The sequence below is a fragment of the Lutjanus erythropterus genome, chromosome 12 (genome assembly GCF_056507025.1).
Source record: "Lutjanus erythropterus isolate fLutEry1 chromosome 12, fLutEry1.hap2, whole genome shotgun sequence".
Lineage (NCBI taxonomy): Eukaryota > Metazoa > Chordata > Actinopteri > Lutjaniformes > Lutjanidae > Lutjanus > Lutjanus erythropterus.
The window spans coordinates 6,684,681-6,710,599 of NC_139328.1; the positions used below are offsets into that span (position 1 = coordinate 6,684,681).

The 25,919-nt window shown below is 42.4% G+C and overlaps 1 protein-coding gene across 1 annotated transcript in view; it reads left to right on the forward strand.

Moving 5' to 3' along the window:
• lingo3b (leucine rich repeat and Ig domain containing 3b) overlaps positions 1 to 17,636 on the forward strand; it is a 51,293-nt gene extending 33,657 nt beyond the window's left edge. The window contains exons 2-4 of the mRNA XM_084732787.1: positions 13,081 to 13,690; positions 14,992 to 15,735; positions 16,418 to 17,636. Coding sequence (XP_084588913.1) covers positions 13,136 to 13,690; positions 14,992 to 15,735; positions 16,418 to 16,987 — 1,869 coding nt within the window. The 5' untranslated portion in view covers positions 13,081 to 13,135 and the 3' untranslated portion in view covers positions 16,988 to 17,636. The remainder of the gene's footprint in view (positions 1 to 13,080; positions 13,691 to 14,991; positions 15,736 to 16,417) is intronic.
• Positions 17,637 to 25,919: the final 8,283 nt, after the last annotated feature.

A 25,919-nucleotide genomic window follows, 5' to 3' on the forward strand; every position in this document is an offset into this window, starting at 1 on the left:
TATTCATGAGCATATTTTCATTATTGTACAATAATCACCTGAAAATGAGAAAAGTTGTGTTTTTGTTACTTTACAATGAGCTGTTTATTTCTACTGAGGGTGTGGGTCCTCTTCCAGGGAGTCTGCAGTGTTTCTACAGGAAAACCAGACACTGCCTCTAGATATGGTATTTTTGCAGCCACCATAGGTTCTCCTACATGCCTGGATGCCACTAAATCTGGATCTTTAAAAAAACAAGACAATGTTGGTAGGCAGGGTATCTGTAGGTCTTTAAAAGTGCATGTATGTGTGTGCAGGCCTGCAGCTTGTCCAAAGCAAATCTCTCTCTCACTACTGGACCAATGAGCCTTTTTTTTTTTTTGGTGCACATTCATGACTGTGTGCTGAAGGACCTCGGTGAAACAGGATTCTTGAAAAACCTTGAAAAACTTTTTTTTATGGCTGGAGTGATATTTTTTCAAGGCCAGCCACCCCGTTCTTGTGAATCTGACAACTCAAGTAAAAACTGAAATATGTTAATTGAGTTGATCATTTTGATTAATCCATTCATCCATGCATTTTATGCCATTTATCCTGGTTAAGGTTTGCATTAAATTAATTCAATTATATGATTAGAAATTTTGGTAATGCTTCAATTTCCAGGTCCCAAAATTTCATGGTAAATACAAAGTAATATAGTAGAAATTTCTGAGATTATTAGCCCCAAATTACCCCAGATTTCATGGTATGTATGTGATAACACACCTGCAAATGATCACATACTTACCATGAAATTTGGGAATAGTTTGAAGGTAATTTGTGAGTAATTTCTAAGAAAGTTTAAATACATTATTTGGCAATTACCTTTTTTACCATGACATTATGGGACCTGGAAATTGAAGCGTTACTGAATTTTTCATTCCGAACTTTTGGGTAGTTCTGAGAAAAACATAATAATGAATCAGTCATAATGTCGTGATTGGTCCTCCATCATACTCTCATACCCAACAGATATTAAATTGTGTTAAAGAGGCCTTAAAAAATCTTCCTTTTAACTGCGTGAACCTGCAGAAACTCTGGGTAGAGATGACACACTCTTTCAACATTTACTCGGTGTTCAAAGTGTAAGACAGGAATAATAAACTCTGCATGGTTGGGTGAATATTCATTGATTAGTTGCCTCGATGTTTTATGGATTAGCTGCTTGGGTCTAATCACTTAGATTAACGTCTGCTGCACTGAGTGAAACTGATACACACCAAAGCGATCAGTGTCAGGGGATTTTGCCAGTCAGACTCCCCGCTGTGCCCGGCGCCCCTCACTGAGGTCTCAGTGTTGGTGAAGTTCAAAGTGATGACACACACACACACACATATACAAACACACACACACACACACACACACGGATGAAACGACCTTTTGGGCTCCCTTCTAATCCACTTAGCGTTTGTCTACCTCTTGCCCACACACCAGCCTAGACAGCTCCTGTCTGAATGCAGGGACATTTATAGTGTGCATGTTGTTCAGCAACCAGTCGTTCCAACGTTAAACTTATTTTTAGCACGAATCATGATGAAAGTGAAGTGTTTTGGGGATATGAGAAAGCCATTTGAGGACTGGGAGAGATTCTTTCCCCCTTAATGAACAAGCAGCACGTTGTTTTAATTTTTTATTTGTTGTCTTGTGGGGTTTTATCTTAGCTTGTTTTAGCTTTTGTTTGTTGTGCTCTTGTTCCTCTGTGGCTGTCAGGCATTGTTCTTGATGCACTGAGCATCCCGCGCTGATGTTCGGTTCCTTTTCTGACTTTGATGCTGTTAGAGAACTGAGACTGCTGGAGTTTGGCTTTCCTGGCTTGTGCCACTTTTTGCCAACTAACTCGTCAGTACCGGCGGCGTCTCACTTTGCTTCTCAGGAAAGATGCAGACACGCATCAGCTCGGAGAAATCACAGCGACCTGTGAAGTATTTTGGGGATCACCTGGTTCGAGGCGAAACAGTACAGTAGGAGGCTGCGTGAGTCAGAAAGCGTCTCTCGTTTCGCGAAACATCATCTCGATGTACGAGGAGACAGTCATCAGCACAGGGGTGATGATGCTTCCCAAAAGGATGATGCAGTGTGTGTGTGTGTGTGTGTGTGTGGGTGTTTGTGTGTGTGTGTGTGTGGGTGTTTGTGAGTGTGTGTGTGTGTGTGTGTGTGTGTGTGTGCTGTAAGCCTGTAGCTGTGCTGCAGACTCAAGTTGTCAGGAGTTTATGAGAGGATTGAGACTGACAGTGAGGATATGTTACCTTGCATCCTCAGATCAGCAGCCCTCTACTCAGTGGACGAGAAGTGACTGTGTGAAAGTGTGTGTGTGACCACAGGCTCATGTTTATCAAACTTATAAGAATTAAAATAAATCTTTTAACAAGCCACTTTGTAGTAAAATAGTATATTGCTGAAATTAAAGAATTAAACAAATTTATAATCAACTTACTTCAACTTACTGCAAAATGTCAGACAAACTTTATAGAGGAACTTAACACCAGGCTGTAAAGCTGTTCCTATAAGTGTCAGTGATGTCACGAGGTTCCAGGGTACATTTTTTATATCACTGCCGCAAGGTCGGAAGTTAAACCACTAAAGGTCAGGAAAAAAATTCAGGCGGTGTTAAGTTGCTCTTTAAGATCAACTCTCAAGTGAAAATCACAGCTTATACATCTGCTCAGGGCAGGAATAGCCAATCAGAAGCAAGGATTTACCCCTCATCATAGTGGTAAGTGCTGTATATATGACAGGAAGTAAACTGAAATGGAAAAGCGGAACAGGAAATGTACATTAGAGAAGTCGAACAACAGGGAGAATTCAGTTTTAAGCCTCCAAGTGCAGACAATTAAGATCCATGGAAAATGATTGGAAACAAAAGTTTTATTCTTGTTGTGTGTCGTTGTGTATTCTGAGTTTGTCACACCACAGAAACATGTTATTAACCACCAAGTATATAAAATTAGGTCTCAAAATCATGAACAAATAAGCGTTTTTCTCTGCTCTGAAACACTGGGGGTGTCTCAGAGTCAAACACCACTACCACCTGGAAACAACCCAAAACATGAACGCTCCGTCTGGCACCTTTATCGGACATGTCCAGATGTATTTGAGCCACCAGAGTCAGACTCACTCACTCACTAAGCCAAGTTCACGGTCCTCCCAAAAACTCTGGAACACAGAAAACAAGAGAACAAAAAAGGGTAAATTGTCAATAATGGCCTGAAACTGTACATATTAAGAACATAATATTCATCATGGCCTGATCACTGCACTCAGAAGCTGTAGTTCATCCCTGTTTCATTACTGCAGTCACTTAGAATCTAATCTTAACCATGTCAAAACACCGTAAGAATTGCTGAATCGCTTTTATTCATAAGGGGCCCTCACATGATAGGAAATTTGTCCCTGACCCACCGTGAGGTAAAGATGCAAAGCACAGCACCTCAACCGCTACGTCCTGTCTGCCTGGTACACAAAAGGCTGAGCCACCTTTAGCTCTGGATTTGGCTAAATTCATAAACCGTGATTCACAATTCTTATTCCTGCCTGCTTAATTGGGCGCCACCGCTCTCTCCATAGGAAAACAATGGGACAGCTTGCACAAAGCGTTTTTACTGCTGATCATGTGTCGGGGCCTTTACTGTAAACCTGCAATTATTTTTTGGCCACTTGGGCGGGCAACAGACACAAGCTTTAAACACAACATTAACATATTATCTCTTTTCAAGTTGATATGGTGAACGTGTTGGCAAACGGTTGCTTATTTACACATCCAAGAGTTGCAGAGCAACATGATCATTAATTTACAGTCGTGTTTCTCGCCACCTGATGAATGTGATCCAATATTTATTCCCTTTTAACTCCGCGTTCAGTCACGACCAACTCCTCGGGGAAATATCTGGCTCTTTAGCAGCTAAATGTTCCACTGTGTTCGCCATGTTGTCGCTAATTGTGTTCGCCTGCTGTTTGGTGCTGAGCTGGTAGTGAGCAGTTGGGTTTTAGAGCTCTTTTTTGCTGTAACTTTTTGTGCCCGCTGCTGCTGAAAACGACACTGTGAGAGCAGTAAAAGTGAACTAAAACAGTTAAGCTGTGGCCGAAGGGCTAAACAATGAGCTGAACATGCCGTAAAGCTCCATAAAGTTGAGGGGACCTGCAAATTCAGGCGATAATTCTCTATAATAGTGGTAAATAATAATGTCCTGCCCTTTAAGTTTGGAAGTAGGAGGAAAGGTGGAATTTCTTTTAAATTTCACTTTTGGCAGTTTGATAAATACAGGCATTGGTGTGCATTTGGTTTTAAACTACCTGCTGCAACAAACTGCCATCACATTAAGTCGTTTGGTTGTGCATTTAGTCCTATATATTTTCCGTCCTCCTCTCTGTAGAGTCCTGAGGGGGCCCGTAGTCCCCGAGTGCTATGGCAGATTCCTATAAATAAAGATCCACAAGCAAATCCATGTCCTGCACTGTATAACTTTCACAATAAAATGTCTAAACGTATTTTAAAATAACAAGATTTTCTGCCTTTCTTTTATTGAAAAAGTCTAGAAGGCAGAACATCAGATCACACAACTTGTTTCAGCGAGAGTTTATGTGTTTAAATTATTGTTTAAATCCTACACATAGCATTGAAACACAGCTGCAGCACTCAAGTCAAAGGTTTGTGTTTTTCGCTCTAATCAGCTAAAGGTCAAACTAGGCAGCTTGTCAGTCTCAATCAGTTCACACTTGCTGCCTCAGTGACTCAGACTTCTTGGAGGAAGAGGATGCAGCAGCTACAGTAGGATTGCATGGCACGGAGCGCCGTCATGAGTAGCGTCTCTTTTTGCAAACTCAAAACAACTGCAGTGTCCTTCACGCTGCACACTGCAGCCCACTGAGCAGTCTGTGAACACTGGGAGCTGTGGTTTACTGTCATGTCGGTGTCGCTGGGATGACGGCCGAGATGTAGACAGATGATCGTGACTTTATGCATGCTGGCCAAGTGTTTGTATTCTGTTCATTTTCACAGCGTTCTTTGTGTTCCGTTTTTTTTTTTTATTCATACTTTATCTTTGTGTTCCCACTCCAGGCTTTGTACGCCTCGTCACTGTGGGGATGCTGCTCTGTGAGCCTCCACCCAGGGCTTCTTCCATTTTTGTTCCGCCTAATTATGTTGTGATGACAGTTTTCCTTTGTTATCATCATGAGTCTAAGTTTGGGCGTTGTTGTTTTTGTTATTCCACTTACAATGTGGGCACTGTGAATCCTTTCAGAGACTTAAACTCTGATTAGAAGACACACCATTAAACTTGTTGACTTGTCAGACTTACAAAAGAAAACTTACATGTTTACTTGGACTAGTTGATGTTTCTTGTATATTAATAGGGCCACACCGAGAATTTCCAGCCTTTAAAGGGTTAGTTTGGATTATTTGAAATGGAGTTGTGTGAGATACTTATCAATAGTCAGTGTATTAGACAGGAATAGCAGTAAAAGACACTTTAAAAAAGATCCACTTAAAAAAATCAATATCAGTTTAAAGTGTATGCTATATTCAGAATATTTTCACTACTTTACCTTGCCATCAGACAGCCTTTTCTGTCAGTAAACCAAATATTGCTCTCTTCAAACCAACAAAACTCCACAGGCAAAATCAGTCATTTTACCTTGTATAACAAGGGTGTTGTTGGACTACCATTGCCTCAGTCTGATAGTTTGTTTGTGTTATTGTGAGACTTCAGTATTTTCAAAGGATAGTTCATATTCACTGAAGTCACACAATAATACAAACAAACAAACAAACAGATTGAAGCAGCAATAGATCAGCAACTCACATCTTATGCAAAGTAAAATTACTGATTTTAGCATACACTTAAACTGATATAGATTTTTTTTAGGTAGACCTTTTATTAAATGGCTAAAACACCTTTTGATGCTGATCCTGCCCACAGCAGTTCATCGCTTTGCTTCCGTGCCGGAGCCCATGTCTGCTTCTACAAACTGGTGCCGACCGCCATCAGTTGCTAATACAGTGACTATGGATAAGTACCTCATACAACCCCACATCAAATAATCCGAACTATCCCTTTAATGAAATTCTTTGCTTTGAGCAGTTTTACCACAGTTGTCTTCCCTCCTGACGTTTACATTCCCCGTCTCTCCGCCCCTTCAGTGCAGCTGTACCACAGAGCTGCTAAGCTGTACTCCACACTTGACTTGGGCTTAAAATGGAGTGACTAAGCACAGATTTAATATTGGACTTATAACTACTTAGCAATGGAAAGTACAAACTGTCAGCTTTCCTGTGAAAAGTAAAAATGTGTCAAGTTTGCACCTCGGTTTGTTTGCAACAATAAAATGTAAAAAGCTTTCTCTAATAACCTGCTGACTGCTCCACTGCTCCAGCATCACTGATGCTAAATTGTGTCTCTTTGAGAGGGCTGTACTGAGTGTGTGTGTGTGTGTGTGTGTGTGTGTGTGTGTGTGTGTGTGTGTGTGTGTGTGTGTGTGTGTGTGTGTGTGTGTGTGTGTGTGTGTGTCTGTGTGTGTGTCTGTGTGTGTTGGAGGGGTCAGTGTGTATGTGAGAGAGAGAAAGCAAAAAAAGCCAGACAAAGCTCAGGACGGAGGGATCCTTGGGTTGAGGAGATCCACGCTCTGCTGGCCAAATATAAAGGCTTATAAAGGCTACCAGTCAACATGGGTGACCTATTTACGCTCAGACACACTGCCACACAAATACACACCAGACAATGACCACAGCCTTATTTTTTCCTCCACAGTTATTTTTGAAGCGTCTTTTCTTGGCAGCGTGGTGTTTTTAATCAGTCTCCCCTGAGCCGGTGTCTGAGACATCTGGCCGTGGTCATCAGTGCCGTGCCTGTACACCGCAGGCTGATGACGTGTGTGTGTGATTGGACGGGGATGTTGTTCCCCAACATCTGCTCATTAGGTCAGTATCTAAAATTTGGCTATTTTTAGCTTCTGGGCTGAGTTTCCTCATACATTCTTCTCCTCGTCTTTCCCTGGACAGCTGGCCTGTGGCAGAATCTGTCTGGATAGCTGTGGGGTTTGCCTCTGCCGCTACTGCAACATCTGGCAAATCTTAATTTACAGTTTGTAACGTGGACTTGGGGGCTCCTGGTGTGATTTTATGTGTAGTGGCTGTCCAGGTGCAGCTGTAAGAGCGACCCTGTGCTCTTTAAAGGGATAGTTCAGATTATTTGAAATGGGTTATGAGGCACTTAATCATAGCCAGTGGATTATCTACAGTAGATGCCAGTCGGCATGTAATGAACTGCTGTGGATGGGGTCAGCAGCAAAATGTATTTTAGCCACTTAAAAAGGTCCGCCTGAAACAATCAATATCACTTTAAGTGTGCACTATATTTAGAATATTTTCACTGCTTTACTTTGCTCTCAGACAGCCTTTTCTGACGGGAAACCACTGTTACATAAGCCAAATCTCAGTACTGCCAAATCAACCAAACTCCATAGGTGAAATCAGCAATTTTACCTTGCAGAACGCTGGAGTTGCTGGTTTGCTGCCACCCGAATCTGTCAGTTTGTTTGTGTTATTGTGTGACTTCTGCATTTTAAAAGGTTAGTTTGGATTCACTGAAGTCATGCAATAACACAAACAAACTAACAGATCGAGGCAGCAGTAAACCAGCAACTCCTGTGTTCTGCAAGGTAAAATTGCTAATTTCGCCTATGGAGTTTGGTTGGTTGTTCAGCATCTGTACTGGGGGCCCTCTCAGCTGAAAAAGATGGGTATTTTTAGGTGGATCATTTGCTGTTGACCCTGTCCACAGCAGTTCATTGCTTAGCTTCCTTGCTGGTGTCCATGTCTGCTTCCCCTCTGGTGGCGTGCCAACCACCATCGACTGTAGGTAATAATTATCAGTAAGGATCTCATACATTCCCACTTCGAATAATCCAAACTAACCATTTATGGTGAAGCAGAATGTGGACGTAGTCACATCCACAGGACACAGGCTGCTGCTAAAACCACCTGCTGCAACAGCACTAGAAAAACAATCCTCAGTATTTGCAGTGAGAGCAAGAGTAAAGGTGTGTATTTATTCGCCAGCTCACTGGATGATGCACTGCAGACTCCTGTGGGTCCGTGTGTTTGATGAAGTGTGTGTGTGTGTGTGTGTGTGTGTGTGTGTGTGTGTGTGTGTGTGTGTGTGTGTGTGTGTGTGTTTTGAGGATCCCAGCCTGTCCTTGAGTCCAGCAGTGAGGACCCTGTCTGCCTCCACGATGTCAGCTCATTGATTCATGCTGCGGCTCTGCCACTGACCCGTAGGATGACTCTCAGGGGGAGGTGTGCAGACAGGTTACATCCATCAGATGGCCTAAGAGCCAGGCAGATGTGCACCGACACACACACAGACACTACATACACTCACAACATAACAAGTCTATGCTAGCAGCTTGTGCAGCAGTGCTTTGAGCTAAGTGCTAAAGTCAGCATGCTAACATGCTCACAATGATAATGCTAGCATGAACACAAATTATCACTGAGGCTGTTAGGAATTAATCAAAGTTATTAACCAGAGTACTGATTGGCTGCCCCTGAAAATTTGATGATTTGTGTCATCAACGAGAAGACACTGACTCACATTTCGTCTGTCAGATCTCAGAACTTAGTTTTTTCCTCCATCATTGTTGCCTAAACAGAGCAATGCAGGATCAACAACGTGGCACGCCGTAAACTTCACAAACCAAGTCTCAAATGATCACAAATGACAAAACTGTCTGTGTTGGAAGCGTGATAGAAACGGAGGGCAGCATGACGCCGCACAGAGGCTGCTCTGACGCTCTCTGCTCCAGTGATGACTGTCAGTTGAAGTCAGCTAAACCACTTTTGAACCAGATGGTGGTTTGACCTCCTCTATAACTCCTGTCCACTGTGATTGACTCTTCACCTGACAGCGCTGCAGCAGCCCGGCAGGATAGAAGCTTCACGGTGTGCTGGGATTTTATAACTGAGGTTTGCGCAGGACGCAGACTTTCACTTTCTCTGACTGTTTGGAAATTCGATGATTTCACATGACAGATGACAAAGTAAGGCACAAAAACATATAGGGGATGATATAGACCTTTTTGGGCCAACGTCATAATTACATCAGAGTGTTAGCTGGAGGCAAAACAAAGGACACGCTGCTGGAGCCAAACACAGAATGGTAGGCCACATAATCAAACTTTAAAAAAATCATCTGTCTGTGTTGTTCGTTTCATCAACAGCTGCCACTACCAGTCAAAAAAAATCTCCCAAAGTTACCAATGATTCAACTTAGTAACCCTGTCACACTGCAGACCAGTAAATTAGCAAAATAAAATGAAAAAAAAAAAAAAAAAATCATTGAGAAGATAAGGGGATAAAAGCTTTTACCAAAGATTCCTCAGGGGGCCATTAATGTATGTGCCACATTTCATTGTTATCTAACTAATAGTTGCTAAGATAGTTCACTCAATATCTGAATAAAAAACAAAAAAACAATCATCTTCATGTTGGCGCTTGAGGAAAAGTCAGGTTATCTCCAAAGTCAGTAGGAATCATCATCTGATCACTGTGAATGTCTGTACTACAATGTGTGCCAATCCATCCAGCAGATGTTGAGATATTTTCAGCATACCATTGGTATCAACTGACAAAAACTTTAATATTAAATATCGTATTTGCCCAAAATGAACATTTTTGCCGATGTGACAGGCAGGCGTGATTATGCGCACGCGATGTCTGCTGTGAGAAAAAGTTGCTATTTGCAATGATTTCTCAGTGTCTGTGATGCAAGGAGGAGCCAAAGCACATCTCCTCAAGACCGCAAATTTAATTACCCGTCTTAAGATCTGTCATACAGATCATTACGACAGATTTCTGAAGAACAAAGAGAAAGGGCAACCAGCGTGAGGAACCTGTCAGCAGCATTTTTCTCATGTTGCTCAGTGAATACGCACATTTTCAACAGCATTGTTTTTATGTCTGCATCTGTGCGTTGGCCATCAGGGTAAGAGTGGGCACAATACATTTTAATTAGTGGCTGGATGTTTCCTGCAATATGCTGTAAAAATATGTGCATATATTGGTATTAATAATCAACCAAATAAGTTGGAAAATATCGACATATCATCAGCAAAAGTTCAATATCATCCAGTATCGAACAGCAAACCATTTGGTAGTTGTCAAGATTTTCCAGTGTGAATAAAAATGATGGATTCACCAGCACTGACATCAATAGAGCCACTCTGCTAGCATTGCTAAAAATTGTAAATATTTAGTTGAGAAAAAGGTGCAAGAGGAGTAAATACCATCATGTCAGTGCCACAAAGATTATCTCCCCGGTGCAGGGATGCAGCTGCTAATTTTGTTTGATTTTGTCTTATAAATAGCTCATTATTTGAGAACATCTGTATACTGATGTTTGTTTTCCAGACCTCGCTGTTACTCTCCTGGGCTCTATTCCACGGAGACGCTAAGGTTTGCTGCTCTGTTGTTGTGGTCATGGTGAGCTGTTGCTGGTTGACAGTGCGAGGCTGAGTTGCTGCTGAGAACTGGGTCAGTTTGTGCAGCAGTCTGCACAGCAGCCTCTCTCTGCCTGCGTTTTGTCTCGCAGCGAAAGGGAAAATTGTGCCAGATTTCAACCAGATCCTTCAGATACGGGATCCGTAAACAGAGTGTTTTCCTGGCCTGTCAAAAAATTGTGGGACTTATCCACCCTGAGGCTTAGTAGATGAGACACAATCTCTGGGGGTTTTACTGCAGTTTGTGTGCGTGTGTGATCATGTGTGGAAAATATGTGAGTGTTGTGCATGTGCGCAAAGAATTCATGTCTGCCATCATTTAAATTTAGCTTAAATCCCATTTCATCCTGGTTGATCCCATTGATGCACACGCATTGAAACAGTCAGATATGATTAAGCATTCAAGAGGCTGTTTTCTCAATCCAACTTGCTAGAAAGACACTTGAAGCCCACAGCAGAAAGGGAAACTGGCGAGTTTTGGCTCTTTTAACTGTGTGAGTCGCCCTCTGAACACTGCCCATTAAACACAAACCAGCACATATATTATTGATATGTTTTGCCTCCCTCCACTGCCGGCGTCACAGTACGTTTTAACGTAACGCTCCCTGCTGATGATGATTTATTCTCTCTCATTTCCACTCCATCTAAAAAAAACAAACTACCAGGCAAATAGTCAACAGTTAATATCTGGAGGTTTCTGGTCAGCTTTTCCAGCATGAGAGCAAAAAAACATTTTACACTCTTGAGTTTATCAGCATTTTCCTTAAATAAAACTGTTACTTTTGTTGAGTAATAATTTTCCGTTATAGTTCCTGTCAACAACATGTTTGTGCTGATGGAAACAAGATGATCACAAAAACTATGACAAAATGTCCAATTTCGTCAGCAAATAAAAACAAGACAAAAATGTTAGGAAGGGACAATTTTAAATTCTTTGTGTGGTACAGTAGGGGGTTAGATGGACACAGCTGTGGTGCTTTTCTTCATATAACAATATAAACTGTTCATCATTTAATTATTTATTAACTACTGTAGCAACACTTTGTTAGCGTGTAAATTCAGCTCATCTGTGTCTTCTACCAAATCCTACTGTCTGAGCCGTAGGTGATGTGAGGTTTTTTCCCAGATCTTAAATTTTCTCCCTCAACTGAATTCTTTACTTAAACCACTTGTTTACCTCTGACTGAGTATATTTCTGTTTGTTTATGTGTGTACCCCTCTTTGTATGTAATTGTTTTGTAATATTTTCAGTTTATGTTCTCCATAATGTGTTTGTATCACTCCGATATGTCTGTGAACCTTTGATAAAGTGCTACCAACGCTAAAGTCTTTCAGGATTAAGGCTCAGGGGGGCCATTGAGATTGGGCCAATATATTTTTTAGAGCTGTAAGTTCACAGCTGTAAGTAAGTTTTTTGTAATTCATTATTTGTAATTTGTCCAACACTGTGTATAGCCTACTTAATATTAGAAAGGAGCAGAAACGTAAGATGCTTAATGTTCATAACAGGTTAATAGATATTTCCCTCAGGAGTATACAGTATAATGAGACTGGAAATGAGAGAAACAGAGAATAGAGAAACATTTGAGTAACATTAGATTTTAACTAAATGGGTTAGATTTTAGTCGACTAAATCTGCTGTACATTTAGTAGACTAAAACTAGACTAAAATTAAACAGTTCATATGATTAAAATATGATTAAACGGTTATGACTAAAAATAAGTCAAAACTTGCTGTCAAACTGGTATAAAAGTGCTCATCCCACTTCCTGTTAACTAGATGGACTCTGAGTTGTGTTCCAGATCGAATGCCAGGTGCTCTTTGACTGTCTCCGAGTTGAAAACAGTGTGTGGGAGAGATGACAGTTCGCCTGAAGGAATGTTAAAGCACGAGTGATTCATCTCATCTTCGTGAAAAGGAGCACCAAAACGATTTTTAATTCATACCCAGCAAAATGCCACATCCTACGCATACATGCATCAGCACATACCTGATCAAACACACAATGTGACTCGAGCAGCAGAGTGATTCAAACGACTCACATCTCATAGGCGCGGCATGTGTGCGTGGCTTCCAGGCATCATGGCGTGATTGTTGAGGAGGAGCTCAGTCTGGGTTTAATGCGTGGTGGTGATAATAAATTCATTGTGTTTGTCAAAATGGAGCAGACGGTCTCGGTGCTGTGAGGAGAGCTGAGGAGATGCAACATGCATGAACTCAGCTGAAGCGAGAAGCTGCCACTGTCCCAGTTCCCCAACTGAAGACGTAGATGAATTAGTGAAAAGACAAATTATCCTAAATATCTTACATGGATCCATGTTCCTGTAATGGGGTCTCGTCTCTGTATTTTAATGCAGTGTCATGATATGTCTCAGTTTTCCGTCCAATATTACTTAAACTGCAGGAAGCATAGATAATTTAAAGCCGTGCGGATGTAATTTTTATGAGCTCTGGAGATGATAGATGGTAGAATCTCTCATATCATGTCTTCATTCGTTCTTCTCATATTATCTCTGTTTCTCTCCCCTCTCGCTCTGCTCCTGTCTTCCCTCTGTGTCGTCTTGCAGGTGTATGGTGCACTGACCCTGCCTGCGACAGGCGAGGAGTCAGAGGACCAGGGCCATGATTGGCTCTCCTGGCCCTGGTGGGCGTGCCTTAGTGCCATGGCCGAGGGTGTGGCGATGGGTCCTGAGTGCCTCTCTGGTCGCCATGATAGCTCTGACGCTACCAGGAAGTAGCCAGGCCTGTCCGCCGCGGTGCGAGTGCTCGGCTCAGCTGAGGTCGGTGTCGTGCCAGCGGCGGCGGCTCACTAACATCCCAGAGGGCATCCCCACGGAGACTCGTCTCCTGGACCTCAGCAAGAACCGGCTTCGCTGGGTGCAAGCGGGCGACCTGGCGCCGTACCCACGGCTTGAGGAAGTGGACCTCAGCGAGAACCTCATTGCCACATTAGAGCCCAATGCCTTCGCTACCCTGCAGAATCTCAAAGTGCTGAAGTTAAGGGGGAACCAGCTGAAGCTAGTGCCCATGGGGGCCTTCGCCAAGCTGGGTAATCTGACCAGCCTGGACCTGAGCGAGAACAAGATGGTGATTTTATTGGACTACACCTTTCAGGACCTGAGGAGTCTGAAACATTTGGAGGTGGGAGACAACGACCTGGTTTATATATCCCACAAGGTAAGCTCTCCAGCATTTTGTCTGTATCGTGACTGGAAGGAAGAACATTTACTTTATTTTTAAAAATCCTCCTTGGAAATGAGATCCCAGAGGATCACGCTTTCATACTGATAGTACTGGAAGATATTATGTGGTTTTAAATAGACAGCAGTGCCAAGCAGCTATTTGCCAGCCATAGTGCCTGTAGCAATGCCTGGTTTGGCTCAGAAATATGTAGTTCAATGCTTTGGGAAATACACTTCTTCACTTTCTTGCCAAGAGTTAGATGAGAGAATTCACTCTCAAGTCTGTATGTGTCAATATGAAGTTACAACCAGCAGCCAGCTAGCTTAGCTTAGCTTAGCACAAAGACTGAAAACAGGGGGAAACAGCAAACCTGCCTCTTTCCCAAGGTAACAAAATCTACCTACCAGCACCTGTAAAGGTAACTAATTAAAATGTTATAGCGCATTTGTTTAATACATACACAAATTGAAGAGTAAATCTGGAAGACTACATGTGGGAGGGCTTTCTGCCAGAAAGGTTTTCTAACAGGTGGTTGACATTGTGAAAGGGTCCATTTCAACCCAAATCATGATCTTTTTCTAAACCTTACCAAGTGGTTTTGGTGCTTAAACCTAACCAAACTGCAGCTGAGATCTAAAAATAATAATTGAGTCTAAAAATAAATACTCTATAGTTTGCTGTTTGGGAAGTAGATACTGATGTATCTCTTGCCAGACGACACCTGGGTGATCAGGCTCTGACTAGGGTGGGTATTATCTATTAGTATACTCCCACTTCCTCCTATTTTAGCACTGCTTGAGTAGCTTTGCTTAATTTTTCAACCATATGTACACCACACCGAGCCATTTGTTTACACAAGTTGGCCAGTGTCTTCTTGAGTGATTTCTAAAGATGTGCATTAAAATCATGGAATAGTCCAAGTTAGTGTGGAGACCCAGAGACTCTCATGAATTAAGCATTCTGATGCCATTTTAGCATATAGATTTCTAGAAAGACATAAGTAAAAAATTAAAAAACAACTTTATTCACCATAAGTTTATGAGGCGTTTTATTGTGCTCTTGGAAGGTTAGTGCCTAAGGCAATTGCCGACCTTTGCTGAATGGTAAGTCTCCCCTCTGTTTTTCACAGTGCCCACAGCTGCATAAACTCCTAGAATTTTTTTTTTTACATAAACAAAATACATTAAAAAGACATTAAGACAAAACATTAACTGTTTGCCATCATGCATATATGTTAAATAAATACATTTGATCGTATTTTAGCTTTTAAAACCCTTTATCTTCCTGAATTCCAGGCATTCTCAGGACTGCTGGGGCTGGAAGATCTCACAATAGAGCGATGCAACCTGACATCCATCTCTGGCCAGACGCTGTCTTACCTCCGCAGCCTGGTAACCCTTCGTCTGCGTCACCTCAGCATCATCGCCCTGGAGGACCAGAACTTCCGCAAGCTCTCCAACCTGCGGGGTCTGGACATCGATCACTGGCCGTACCTGGAGTACATCTCCCCTCTCAGTTTCCAGGGCCTGGACCTCCACTGGCTCTCCATCACCAACACCAACATCACCTCTGTCCCGTCCGCTTCCTTCAAGAACCTGGTACACCTCACCCACCTCAACCTATCCTACAACCCCATCACCACACTAGAGCCCTGGGCCTTCAAGGACCTGCTGAGGCTGAAGGAGCTCATCATGGTAAGCACAGGGTTGGTGACAGTGGAGCCCCATGCCCTTGGAGGTCTACGACAGATCCGTGTCCTCAACTTCTCCTCCAACGACCTGCAGACTCTGGAGGAGGGCTCCTTCCACTCTGTCAACAGTCTGGAGACCCTCAGAGTGGATGGGAACCCCCTGATGTGTGACTGCCGTCTGTTGTGGATCCTGCAAAGACGCAAGACCCTCAACTTTGACGGCAGAGTGCCGGTGTGTGCCGGGCCGGTGGAGGTGCAAGGGGTCAGCCTCAGCGCCTTCACCGATTCTGCACTCTTCGATCACTTTACATGCCAGAAACCTAAGATTCGCAACCGTAAGCTGCAGCAGGTAATGAAGATGATTACATTTAAGTTTAATACTTAGCAGAAAATTAATAAATGCTCATGGTGGGGATGCCCAGATCGATTGGACGTCAGTTGTTATCAGCTGATATTCATAAAAAATGCGATTGGGAGACAGGGGTTAATGAATCGCTGATCATGAAGACCAATGATGATGCCAAAAACCTGAGCCAATCGTCAGTTAAGTTGATCATTATCTCATGCTAACTAATTAACTAAATAGCACAATATGCCCCTAACATGATTTGTACATGCATGCATCCGAGAGCAACATCTTTGAGGTGACGGCGTCAACTGGCATCTTCACGGTAAGCTGCTAGCTAGTTTGTGTCGTGTCAAAGTTATTGTTAATACAAACACTTCCTGTTTTCAGCTTCAAATTAAAAGCTTTTCACAGAGGTTGGGAGTGAGGGGTCATGACCACCAACCTGATTATTCTGGGCAATTGCGACTGGGCAGTTGAGAATCACTCTTATAGGCGATCAGCTATCAGGATCAACAGCAAAGAAATTTGATCGGGCATCCCTAGTTCATGATAATAATTGCTTCTACTAGCAAAACAATTATTCTTTAATTATGTCAGTTTTTGTTGTGCATATATTCTGCTGTGTTCTTCTGACTCTCCTCCATTTATTAGTCCGTGCACTCCTTTCCTCCGCCTCCCGCAGGTCATTGCTCGTGAGGGCCAGCCTGTGAGTTTTCTGTGTCGAGCTGAAGGAGAACCTGTCCCTGCAATAGTCTGGATTTCCCCACAGCGCAGGCGAATCACAGCTAAGAGCTCAGGGCGCATCACTGTCCTCCCTAGTGGCACCCTGGAGATCCGCTACGCCCAACTTACTGACAGCGGAACGTACATCTGCATCGCCAGTAACGCCGGAGGAAATGACACCTACTTCGCCACGCTCACGGTGCGTGGCCAGCCGCTAGACGCCGCCTCAGCCTTCTTTCTCAACCGCTCGCTGTACAGCGGCGAGTTCTTCAACGACACAAATCTGAACAGCACGCGTGTTTTCCTCAAGTTCACCTTGGACCTGACCACCATCTTGGTCTCCACGGCAATGGGTTGCATCACCTTCCTGGGGGTGGTCCTCTTCTGTTTCCTGCTGTTGTTCGTGTGGAGCCGGGGACGCGGCCAACGCAAGAACAACTTCACAGTGGAGTACTCTTTCCGGAAATCTGAACCCGCCACTGGAGGTTCCTCGGGAGGGACCAGGAAGTTCAACATGAAGATGATATGAAACAACGCAGCCAGGGGTCCCTCGGGGGAGGCATGAGCACGTCCCAAAAACGTGTTTGACACACGCAAACGCACACAGCCACTGACTCGCAAAGAAGTGTGAAAGCACAATATCAGTTCCTGTCTATGGCTCTATTCAAAAATTGAGCGCCCACGCATCCAAACTGGAGCCATGTCTCAATTTGGTTTGATTTGTGAATGAAAACAAAACGACCCTGATCTCTCTGTCGCTCATTGGTTTGATTCAGCTTGTGGTGAAAAGCATGCTTGAAAGATCCTGTAAGGATAATTGATAGATTTAAATGAGCTACCGGTCATCCATGATTGATGAGAATATTAGAAATTTATAGGGGATAAGTTTTGAAAATTGGCATGATTATTGAGCTGTCGAATACTAGTCCTGTCGCTCGGTTACATTAATGAGAAAGTAAAACAAATGTCTTTTTTCATTTAAAATTTCCTTTACTGTATTGTGTGCAGTGAAGGATTTTAAAAGAAATGTAACACAGGGAGACCTGGCTAGCATCCATTTATAGACCTTGTAGCTATGCTCTTCTAAAGTCTGCCTTGTTAAGAGACATGCATGTAGAAATGCAGTTGAGAGTTAAGTTGTAAGTTCACACCACTGAATAAAACAAATTGTTTTGAAAGACAGTTTGAATATGTTTTTCTATAGAACCTACAGCAGCCAGGTTTATCGATTCTGACCACGGCTGAACATTGAGGAGGGTTCTGTAGGGTCAAACGCCTCATTAACATGATCGTGTGCCATTTGTTTTAATGAGATAAAGCTTAATGGATGTAAAATATGGTCTGATAATAATATCTGATGAGAACTGATGACGGATTTGGATCAAAGAAACACGATTCGGCCTTTTCTTCTTTGTGGAGATTTTGCGACAACGTTAGCTGTGTGAGTTTGGGACGAGCGCACCGGCCGAGAGCCGCTGTGGCCGCCCGTGGCCCGGAAGGGTTTGGTTAGGAAGTCAAGCCCGCCAGACACGGGCTGCCACAGTAACCATAGCAACCAACACAAGAGAGAGCAAGGTGGACCGGGGGCTGGTGGTCACAGGAGGGTTGCTGGGTAGAATGGGAAGCGAGAGGGGGGGAAAAAGAAGTCAATGTGACCTCTTCCTCCTCTCCCCCTACATCACAAGCCTCCGTCCCTGCCCTCTGCTGCGTTGGTGGACGCCTGACCTTCCCAGCGCTGCCAGGGGGGAGCAGCCTGGAGAGTTTGGTCATACTCAGAGGTAGACAGAGGACACGCAGTGACACTGTAAGGGTCTTCACATAAACATTAACACGCACACACACACACACACACACATCCTAGTAGTGGAAAACACACATAGCAACACATGTAAAGCTCCTTTTCTCAGGAAAAGTGAAATGACTACCCGACAGAGTGAGTGTAAACACACACACTCACTCTGTTTAATAAAATATGACATTCCAGCAATACTGTATGTAGGGCCATAAAGCCAAAATTCATTCTCTAAGAGAGAACTGATGTAAATTTGTGAGTGATGAAAAAAAGCCATAGTATGTGTAGGTTGTTTTTTTTATACAGTAACACGTGCATGATTCTGTTATATAATAACAATTATTGCTACTGCCATCTTACAAGCTGTCGTGATGATCACAAGACCATCTGCTGTCGCTGGGCTTGCATAAAGTTGCACCCCATAACACACTCACAGATACACACACACACACACACACACACACACACACACACACACACACATCAAGGTTATGTGGATTGATAGGAACAACAGTCACAGTTACACATGAATAAACGTACAAATTGATAAACAGTGACGCTGGCTGCTCTCTGTCTGTCTCTGAGACGGTCGGTGTGCGAATGTCTCTGCCCCCCTAGCCCAGTGCATCCCCCCTACTCACCCCCTAACCCCCCCACACACACCCCCACTGGGTCCTCCTTTGGGAGGGGTCCCTGGCTGGAGACCGAGGATTCAAAATGTAAATGAAGTCGTGTTAACCCTACCCACGCCATGTGCATCGTATAGTGGAGAGTAGTACTGTGGTTTTAAAACAACAAAAAAAAACAACAAAAAACTTTCTTTGAAGTGTTCTGTTGATTCTCGTTTGTCCTCCATTTTAATTTCCTCAGTTGTTGTTCCCCGTGACCTTTTGGCTGTTTACTGTTTTAAAGTTCCTCGTCCTCCGTGTGGGACCGTTCTGTTCTCAACACCTAATAACATTCCCAAACACCAGACTGTGTGTGTGTGTGTGCGCCTGTTCATATCTCAGTCTGCATACCAACTGAAAACAGGCACGGAAATATTCTGAAGAAAAGAAAATCTAATGCAGCAAACTGGAGGTATTTCAAGATAGTAAAAAAAAAACACAAGTCTGCTATACGAAATTCTATTATTTTTTCTGAAGTCTAAATTTCTAAAATGTCACTATGATTTGTTAAATGTTGGATTGTTTTATCTAATAAATTAAAACTTTGTAAAACAAAGCCCAGTCAAAGGTAGGGCTGTGTATTGGCAAGAGTCTGATGATACAATATGTACCACGATAAACGGGTTATTACTCAGTATACTGCAATACTGTAAGTAAGGCGATATATTACGATTCTTTAAAAATCTAATTTTAGTACAAAGAACAATGGGGTCTATATTTACTGTATATTTATCAAAGTCCCTGCAACATCCAACATCATAGCGATATTTATTGTGCAATTTCCGCAGTTAACATTTGTGTAAAACACAGTAGCAGCCAGTTGTAACTGTTGCATAGCTAAATGAATCAACTGACAACACTAGCATAATGTTAGTTTGCTAAGATGTGACCCATTCACACTTGAGAATAAAGGAGATACTGGAATATGGTCGACCTGACACTTGATAAAAAAAAAAAAAAAACTTTAACCTATAGCTCTCAAATTGCAAAACATAATGCTCATATTAGGTATTGATATTTGCCAATTATTCAAAACTCCATGAATACTGCTCACTAACCCTGAAACACATTTCTCTGTGTATGCATAAGTCATACCTATATTTACAAAGGACTGGCAGTGAAGTTTGTTATTGTCTGGCCCCTACAACCAGTCATTTTTTAGCTAATTTACAGATATTCCCTCGTAATCAATTTACACATTATTGGTTTCCTTTAGAGCAACCTGATTTACCAAACCACTAGTTTGAAACTAGCTAGTTTCTAAGAACGTGGGACAGATTTTACACACAAACTTAGTTAAGGATCTACCAACAGCTAGCACAGATCACGTTAGCTTGGTAGCATTTGAAGTAATGGAATTGATCTCTCTAACCTGATGCTTAAGACACTTAATCGAAACATTTTCTATTACATTTCACCAAACAACAATAAAAATTCAACTCAAAATGCAAAGTGTAACACAAATCATGTTAAACTAGTCATGCATTCATTGACAAAGAGTTGTCAGTTTATTTTAATATATGGTTTATCAGGTAAACAGTTTTGTTGAGGTAAACTTTACCTCAACAAAACTGTCATACAGCTCATGATGTTGCAGTGACTTCCTGTTTGTTGATCACTGTACAGAATAACAGATATTTCTTGGTAACAGGTTCACACATTACTAAAATCTTTACGAGCTGTGAGACATTCTTACATTTTAATGGTTCAAATCGAGTTACTGAATCTCTGTTTTGAAACTAGGACTATTCACAAAAATTCAACTCATTGACATGTGCAATATGTCATGAGAGATTGCAAGTAGCTTACACATCGCTTCAATTTAAGTGGTCAGACTGTAAAAAGTTAGCAGCCACCTATAGCGGTGTATAAAGGCAAGTAAGTGGTTTGGAAAGAATTTGCCCCAGGTAAGAAAGAACCTCAAACTCTCAAAACTTCTGCAAAATAAATCCTGCAAACTCAATTTCTGTCCCCTGTGAGAGATGATGAAACCGCGGCTTCTGTGTCAGGATGAATAACTGAACAGCTGTTAAAGATTCATGAGGCCGAATGAGAATAGATGAACAAATTGGCCTGGTTTTCATACCGCCTTTATAACAGTGTCAGCGGCCATTTTTGTGCTGAGAACAGGACGCTGCCTTCACGGACGTCTCCTCTCCCTTAGCCTGCCCTTCTGTTTTTCCATTCCCCCGTATTTCTCAGTGGAAATTAGGTTTAGAAGACAGTGAGAATGTCTGTAGTGATTGTCGATGGTGTTATTGTGTACACATCAATCACAAATGTAAGCGTAGATGAGGGTGTGTTTCATTTTATTATCTTCTTCTCCTTCTCCTCGTCTTTACCGTCCTCCTCCCCTCTTCCTGTTCCCTGTCTTCTTCTTAACATTTCCAACCCTTGTTGTCCCTGTTCACAGTATTAGGCTGGAATATGGTTGTGTGGTAGTAGACACGTGTACTGTGTGGTCGGTGAGTCAGTGTTGTCGTGTTATGATTTGTTGCTCCTCGTGATGCCATCGAACACGGAGCAGAGATTGGATCAGTGGAGACAAAAGATGAAAGGGGTGACCCAGGTTCCCTAAAACAAACAAACATTGGTTCCCATTTCACGCCCTGTACTCATTCCTGAAGAACCATTTCTAGAACTTTCCCGCTCTGCACAGTGCCACTCTGGGATCTTTCTCTGGATATGACAACCCATGGACTGTACTGTATGTATTTTCTCTGATGATGATGATGATGATGATATCTTGTCACACTTTAACTTACACATGTAGAAGGGGGGGGGGGGGGTTGTTGTGATACGATGACTATGAGCCTACACTCACTCTCTGCCAACTGTGGTACACTGAGTCATTTTGAGTATTAATGCAGTCCATTCACTGAAAACTGACATTTTCATGTTGGTCAGGGTTGAAAATAAGCTCTTGTATCTATTCAAGCCTCACAGGTCCTTGAAAGCAGGAGGAACTCATTTTGCTTCAAGCTAATTTCTATTAACAGACATCTACATATGAATACAGAATCTGTCGGCAAAGGACGAGATTTTGTTGTCTGGAACATTCTGGTTTTCCATTTGCAGTGCATTTCGGGTCCAAGTAATACGTTGTATTGACCAATCACATCTGAGCGGGCTTTGGTTGCAGGTAAAAAGCCCACATGTAGAGGAAAAGAGGTAGAAAGCATTGGCTGAAATGCGATCTCTGAACCCAACAGCTATTGTCTTACAATTATTTAGTTTTTGAGTAGCTTTTTTCTCATTTATCTGCATTTATCTGCAGATATATTTTTATATAGATTAGGTGGCTGCTGACAAACAAAGTCTCAAGCTACTAATTGGACTTGAAACGGTGCACGGAAGAGGAAGTCTTAGCCTGGATAACCATTGTCTATCTATCTACTATCTACTATCTGGAAGCCCAGGGGCCATTGCCCCCACAGGCAAAAACCTGTATCGCATTTTTTATCAAAAACATGTATAGTAGGTCAGTACTCCTGTCAGTACTCTTGACTAAGGTGTTGGCTTACATCTGAAGCGGGTCCCCGGGCGCTGGACACTGGCTGCCCATTGCTCCTTGTACTAGGATGAGTTAAATGCAGAGACTGAGTCTGACTGTATCATTGAACTCTGTATGATTGTATAATGTTGAAAGTTAGCCTTTAAGTTTACCTTTAAATCACTGAGCTGTTGGGAGAAGTTAGCCCTCAAGACTTTCTGTCAGAGAGTTATTCTTGGGTAGATTTAGGGGGATCATGGTTTGGGTTAAAATATCAAGATTTCTGCCAGAAAGGGCATGAAGGTTAACTTCTTCCATGTGTAGTCATCATCAGATGATAGGTGATGGGTTCTGAGATTGGCTTCAAGCTAAATGCTCTTTGAAAAAATAATTCCTGTTCCTTCTTAGTCTCATGATAACAGACAATTGGAGATCTCGCTGCCTACCAATCACCCAGGGATTTATAAATGTGAGGTAGTTGTTACAACGGTGCAAATACAACCACTAACAAACCAACGCCCCTCACATTTTTTCAGACACACATTCCTAGACATGATGCTCTCTTCCAATTCTTCTCTGTATTAAGCACACAGTGTCACTGCCTGAATACAAAGGGCCAACCTAAAGACTTTAGATTGGTTTGGCAAAAAAAAAAACGTAATTTTCCATTCAGTTTCAGCAACAATTGCTGGGCGATTGTTTTCACTCTCTGACTTGTGACTCCAGCTTAAATTTTCTGCCTATATCAAAGGCTTTAGGAATACGTTAAACATTTTAATTGACAGAAATGACACTTGTTCAGCAGCTCTTTTTTTTTCTTTAAAAAAAGGTGCCAGTACAAACAGCTTTGCAGCCAAGCCGTCGCCTCAGTCTGGCTGACAGACTCTCGGTGTTTGTAGATACCAGTGGAGCTGAGCTTGATTCATCTCCTCTGCTGCGATACATAAGAAAGTAGGCTGAGAGATCCCCCGCTCCCTCCTCCAGTTCGTCCTTGCCTGGGGTTGGTGTACTGTAGTCTAGACGCCCCATTTTACAACAGCAGCAGCAGCAACCTCACTATTAGGATACCTTCCACTGGGGAACCCTGCAAAAGAGGCAGACCAAAATAAGACAAAACCCTGAGACACCAATGATCATGGTGTCATCACCAGCTGAGCCTGAGTTCTTGTTCTGTTTCCATTAAGGGAGACTTTGCTTTCAGTCCTCTTAATATTTGGCCAAGAAAAAGCAATTCCAGCCTTACCTTTACGGCTGCATTTCTGCAGCCTTGGTTTCCTGTCACTGCCGACTGCATATTAACTCTAAATGAATCCATCTCCTACTCCAGATCTTACAGCTGCTGTTGTGATTGGATTAGATTTGAGTTGAATTATCAGAGCTGAGAGGAGCAGTAATGGGATGATGGAGAGGCGAGCTCGGCTGATTGGGTGATTACTTTGCTTATTAGCCCCATTTCCATAACAGACCTCTCAGCAGAGTCTGTCAAACAAATACTATTTTTTAGTTTTTTACATATTTTATAAATAGAAATATTACCTGCAGTGATTTCCGCTGATTGGACAAAGAAAAATTGTTATCATTAACAGATATTCAGGCATAATTTGACATGAATCGGAGCATTACTGAAGGGTTGTTTAAAGCACCTTGGACAGACAACTACTTCATCTTAACCTTGACCAGATATTGCAAGTGCCCCCCTTTCTATGTGACAATACTGACCCCAAGTGGTCCAAGTGCATAACAGCAACAAATGGGACCATACTGCTGATGCTGATGCTCATTCGTGGTGGGAAAATAAATAAAATAACAGCTTTGGGTCTCATACAGTGAAACACTGAAGAGAGCGAATTGACTGTTAGCTTCATAAGTCAGTGCTTTACAGCATTTCTTATAGCCATAGTGTGATCTATCCTCGCCTCGCCTCTGGGTGTTGTCTGGGGCGTTGTTTGAATTATCGGGAGAGGCCTCCATCCGATCGACAGTTCTGACCTGGTTTGCTGGGACTCAGTCTATAGATTAGACAAATACGTTCTGATGCCCCCTCCCAGTCTCACCAACATCACAAGAAACAATAAGAAACCATGATAATAAAAATGTCACAGCATCATTCTTTCTCTGTATATGACTGAGAGCTGATCAGATGCAAAAGATCAGCTCCTCTCTAGAGAAACTTTCTTTCTTGTGGTCTTAGCAGGTTTAATCTATGCATGCCTTTTGTATACAGTGATTGGTCTTGCCAAACTCACCTACACTTGTACGGAGAGCTATGGGTGCCATCGTTGCTGGCCATGGGACTGGTTGAAACAAACAAAGTGTTTTTTAACGTGGTACAAATCCAAGCCAGGGGCGAAATAATCACCTGCTGTATTCCTGAATAATTAAACGGATTGTGCGTCTTACAAAAGAAGCACTTGTTTACTTGGGATGATTGTACTTTTACACATATCTATCCACACACAGATGATCCGCTCGGATGTGTATGCTGTAGATAAAATGATTGATATTCCAAGCAGGATGGTGGGACTGATCAATGCTGTATGGGGATAGGATTATTAATGGCATACTTTTCATTGATCTATCTTGAACCTTGTCACTCTCCCACAATCCCTCTGGAGTAGGAGGAGGCGTACAGAGCTCTCACAGACCTGGTTGGCACTCATTCCTAGGTTTCCACATTACCTTTTTAGACGATTTCCTCTTTCAAGAACGAGATGGTGCCAGATTTCGACTTGTTTTTTATCCAGGTCTGAGCCGATGTAACGCTCTCTTACCTCTCCTACTCCTCAGAGGAAGCTGTCGTTGGTATAGCTCTGTACTTGTTGGAGCCCTCTTAATGGAAAATATTGAAGTTTATGTCTCAAATTTGGCTGGGGTAAACCTATTCTCTCCTCACCCTCTTCCTCTCTGTCTTCTCGCTCTGTCTTCTCTCTCTCTGTCTTCTCTCTCTGTCTCTCTATCAACCTGGCACCGACCTCGTTAAACATTTCAGAACATTTCTCATCGATCACTCTCAGTTTTTGCACTAATGCACAGTTGTTCTTCGTTGACACGGTCGCTACAGACTTATGAAACCTAGGAATGGGTGCAGAGTGCTCCAATTAAATGCAGAGCTAACGTAAAGACAAGTTGTTCAGCATGTCGGATTGAACGGTGTGATCTGATCAATCATTAAAGCATATAACTGGCTCATAATAGAGACTGTTTAACAGTAAGTACCAAAATTGGACTTAAGAAAATCTGTACCTGAGTTATAAAAGTTATATTTTGTGGATCCTTGGATGTGAAGAACAGAAACTGTACATATTAGATCTATTAGCCATATCATGTCATCTAATCTGTAGACCTCCTTGCCATGTCTGACAGAGGACAATGACTGTTGAACTGTAAATAGTGTAGGTATATAGTAATATAGGATTTAACTGCTGCTTCTTTTCTCCAGGGATCACCCATGTTTTGCTCAGTCCCATGGCTGCTTGGTCTCAAAGGGAAGGATGATGAGACAATAATG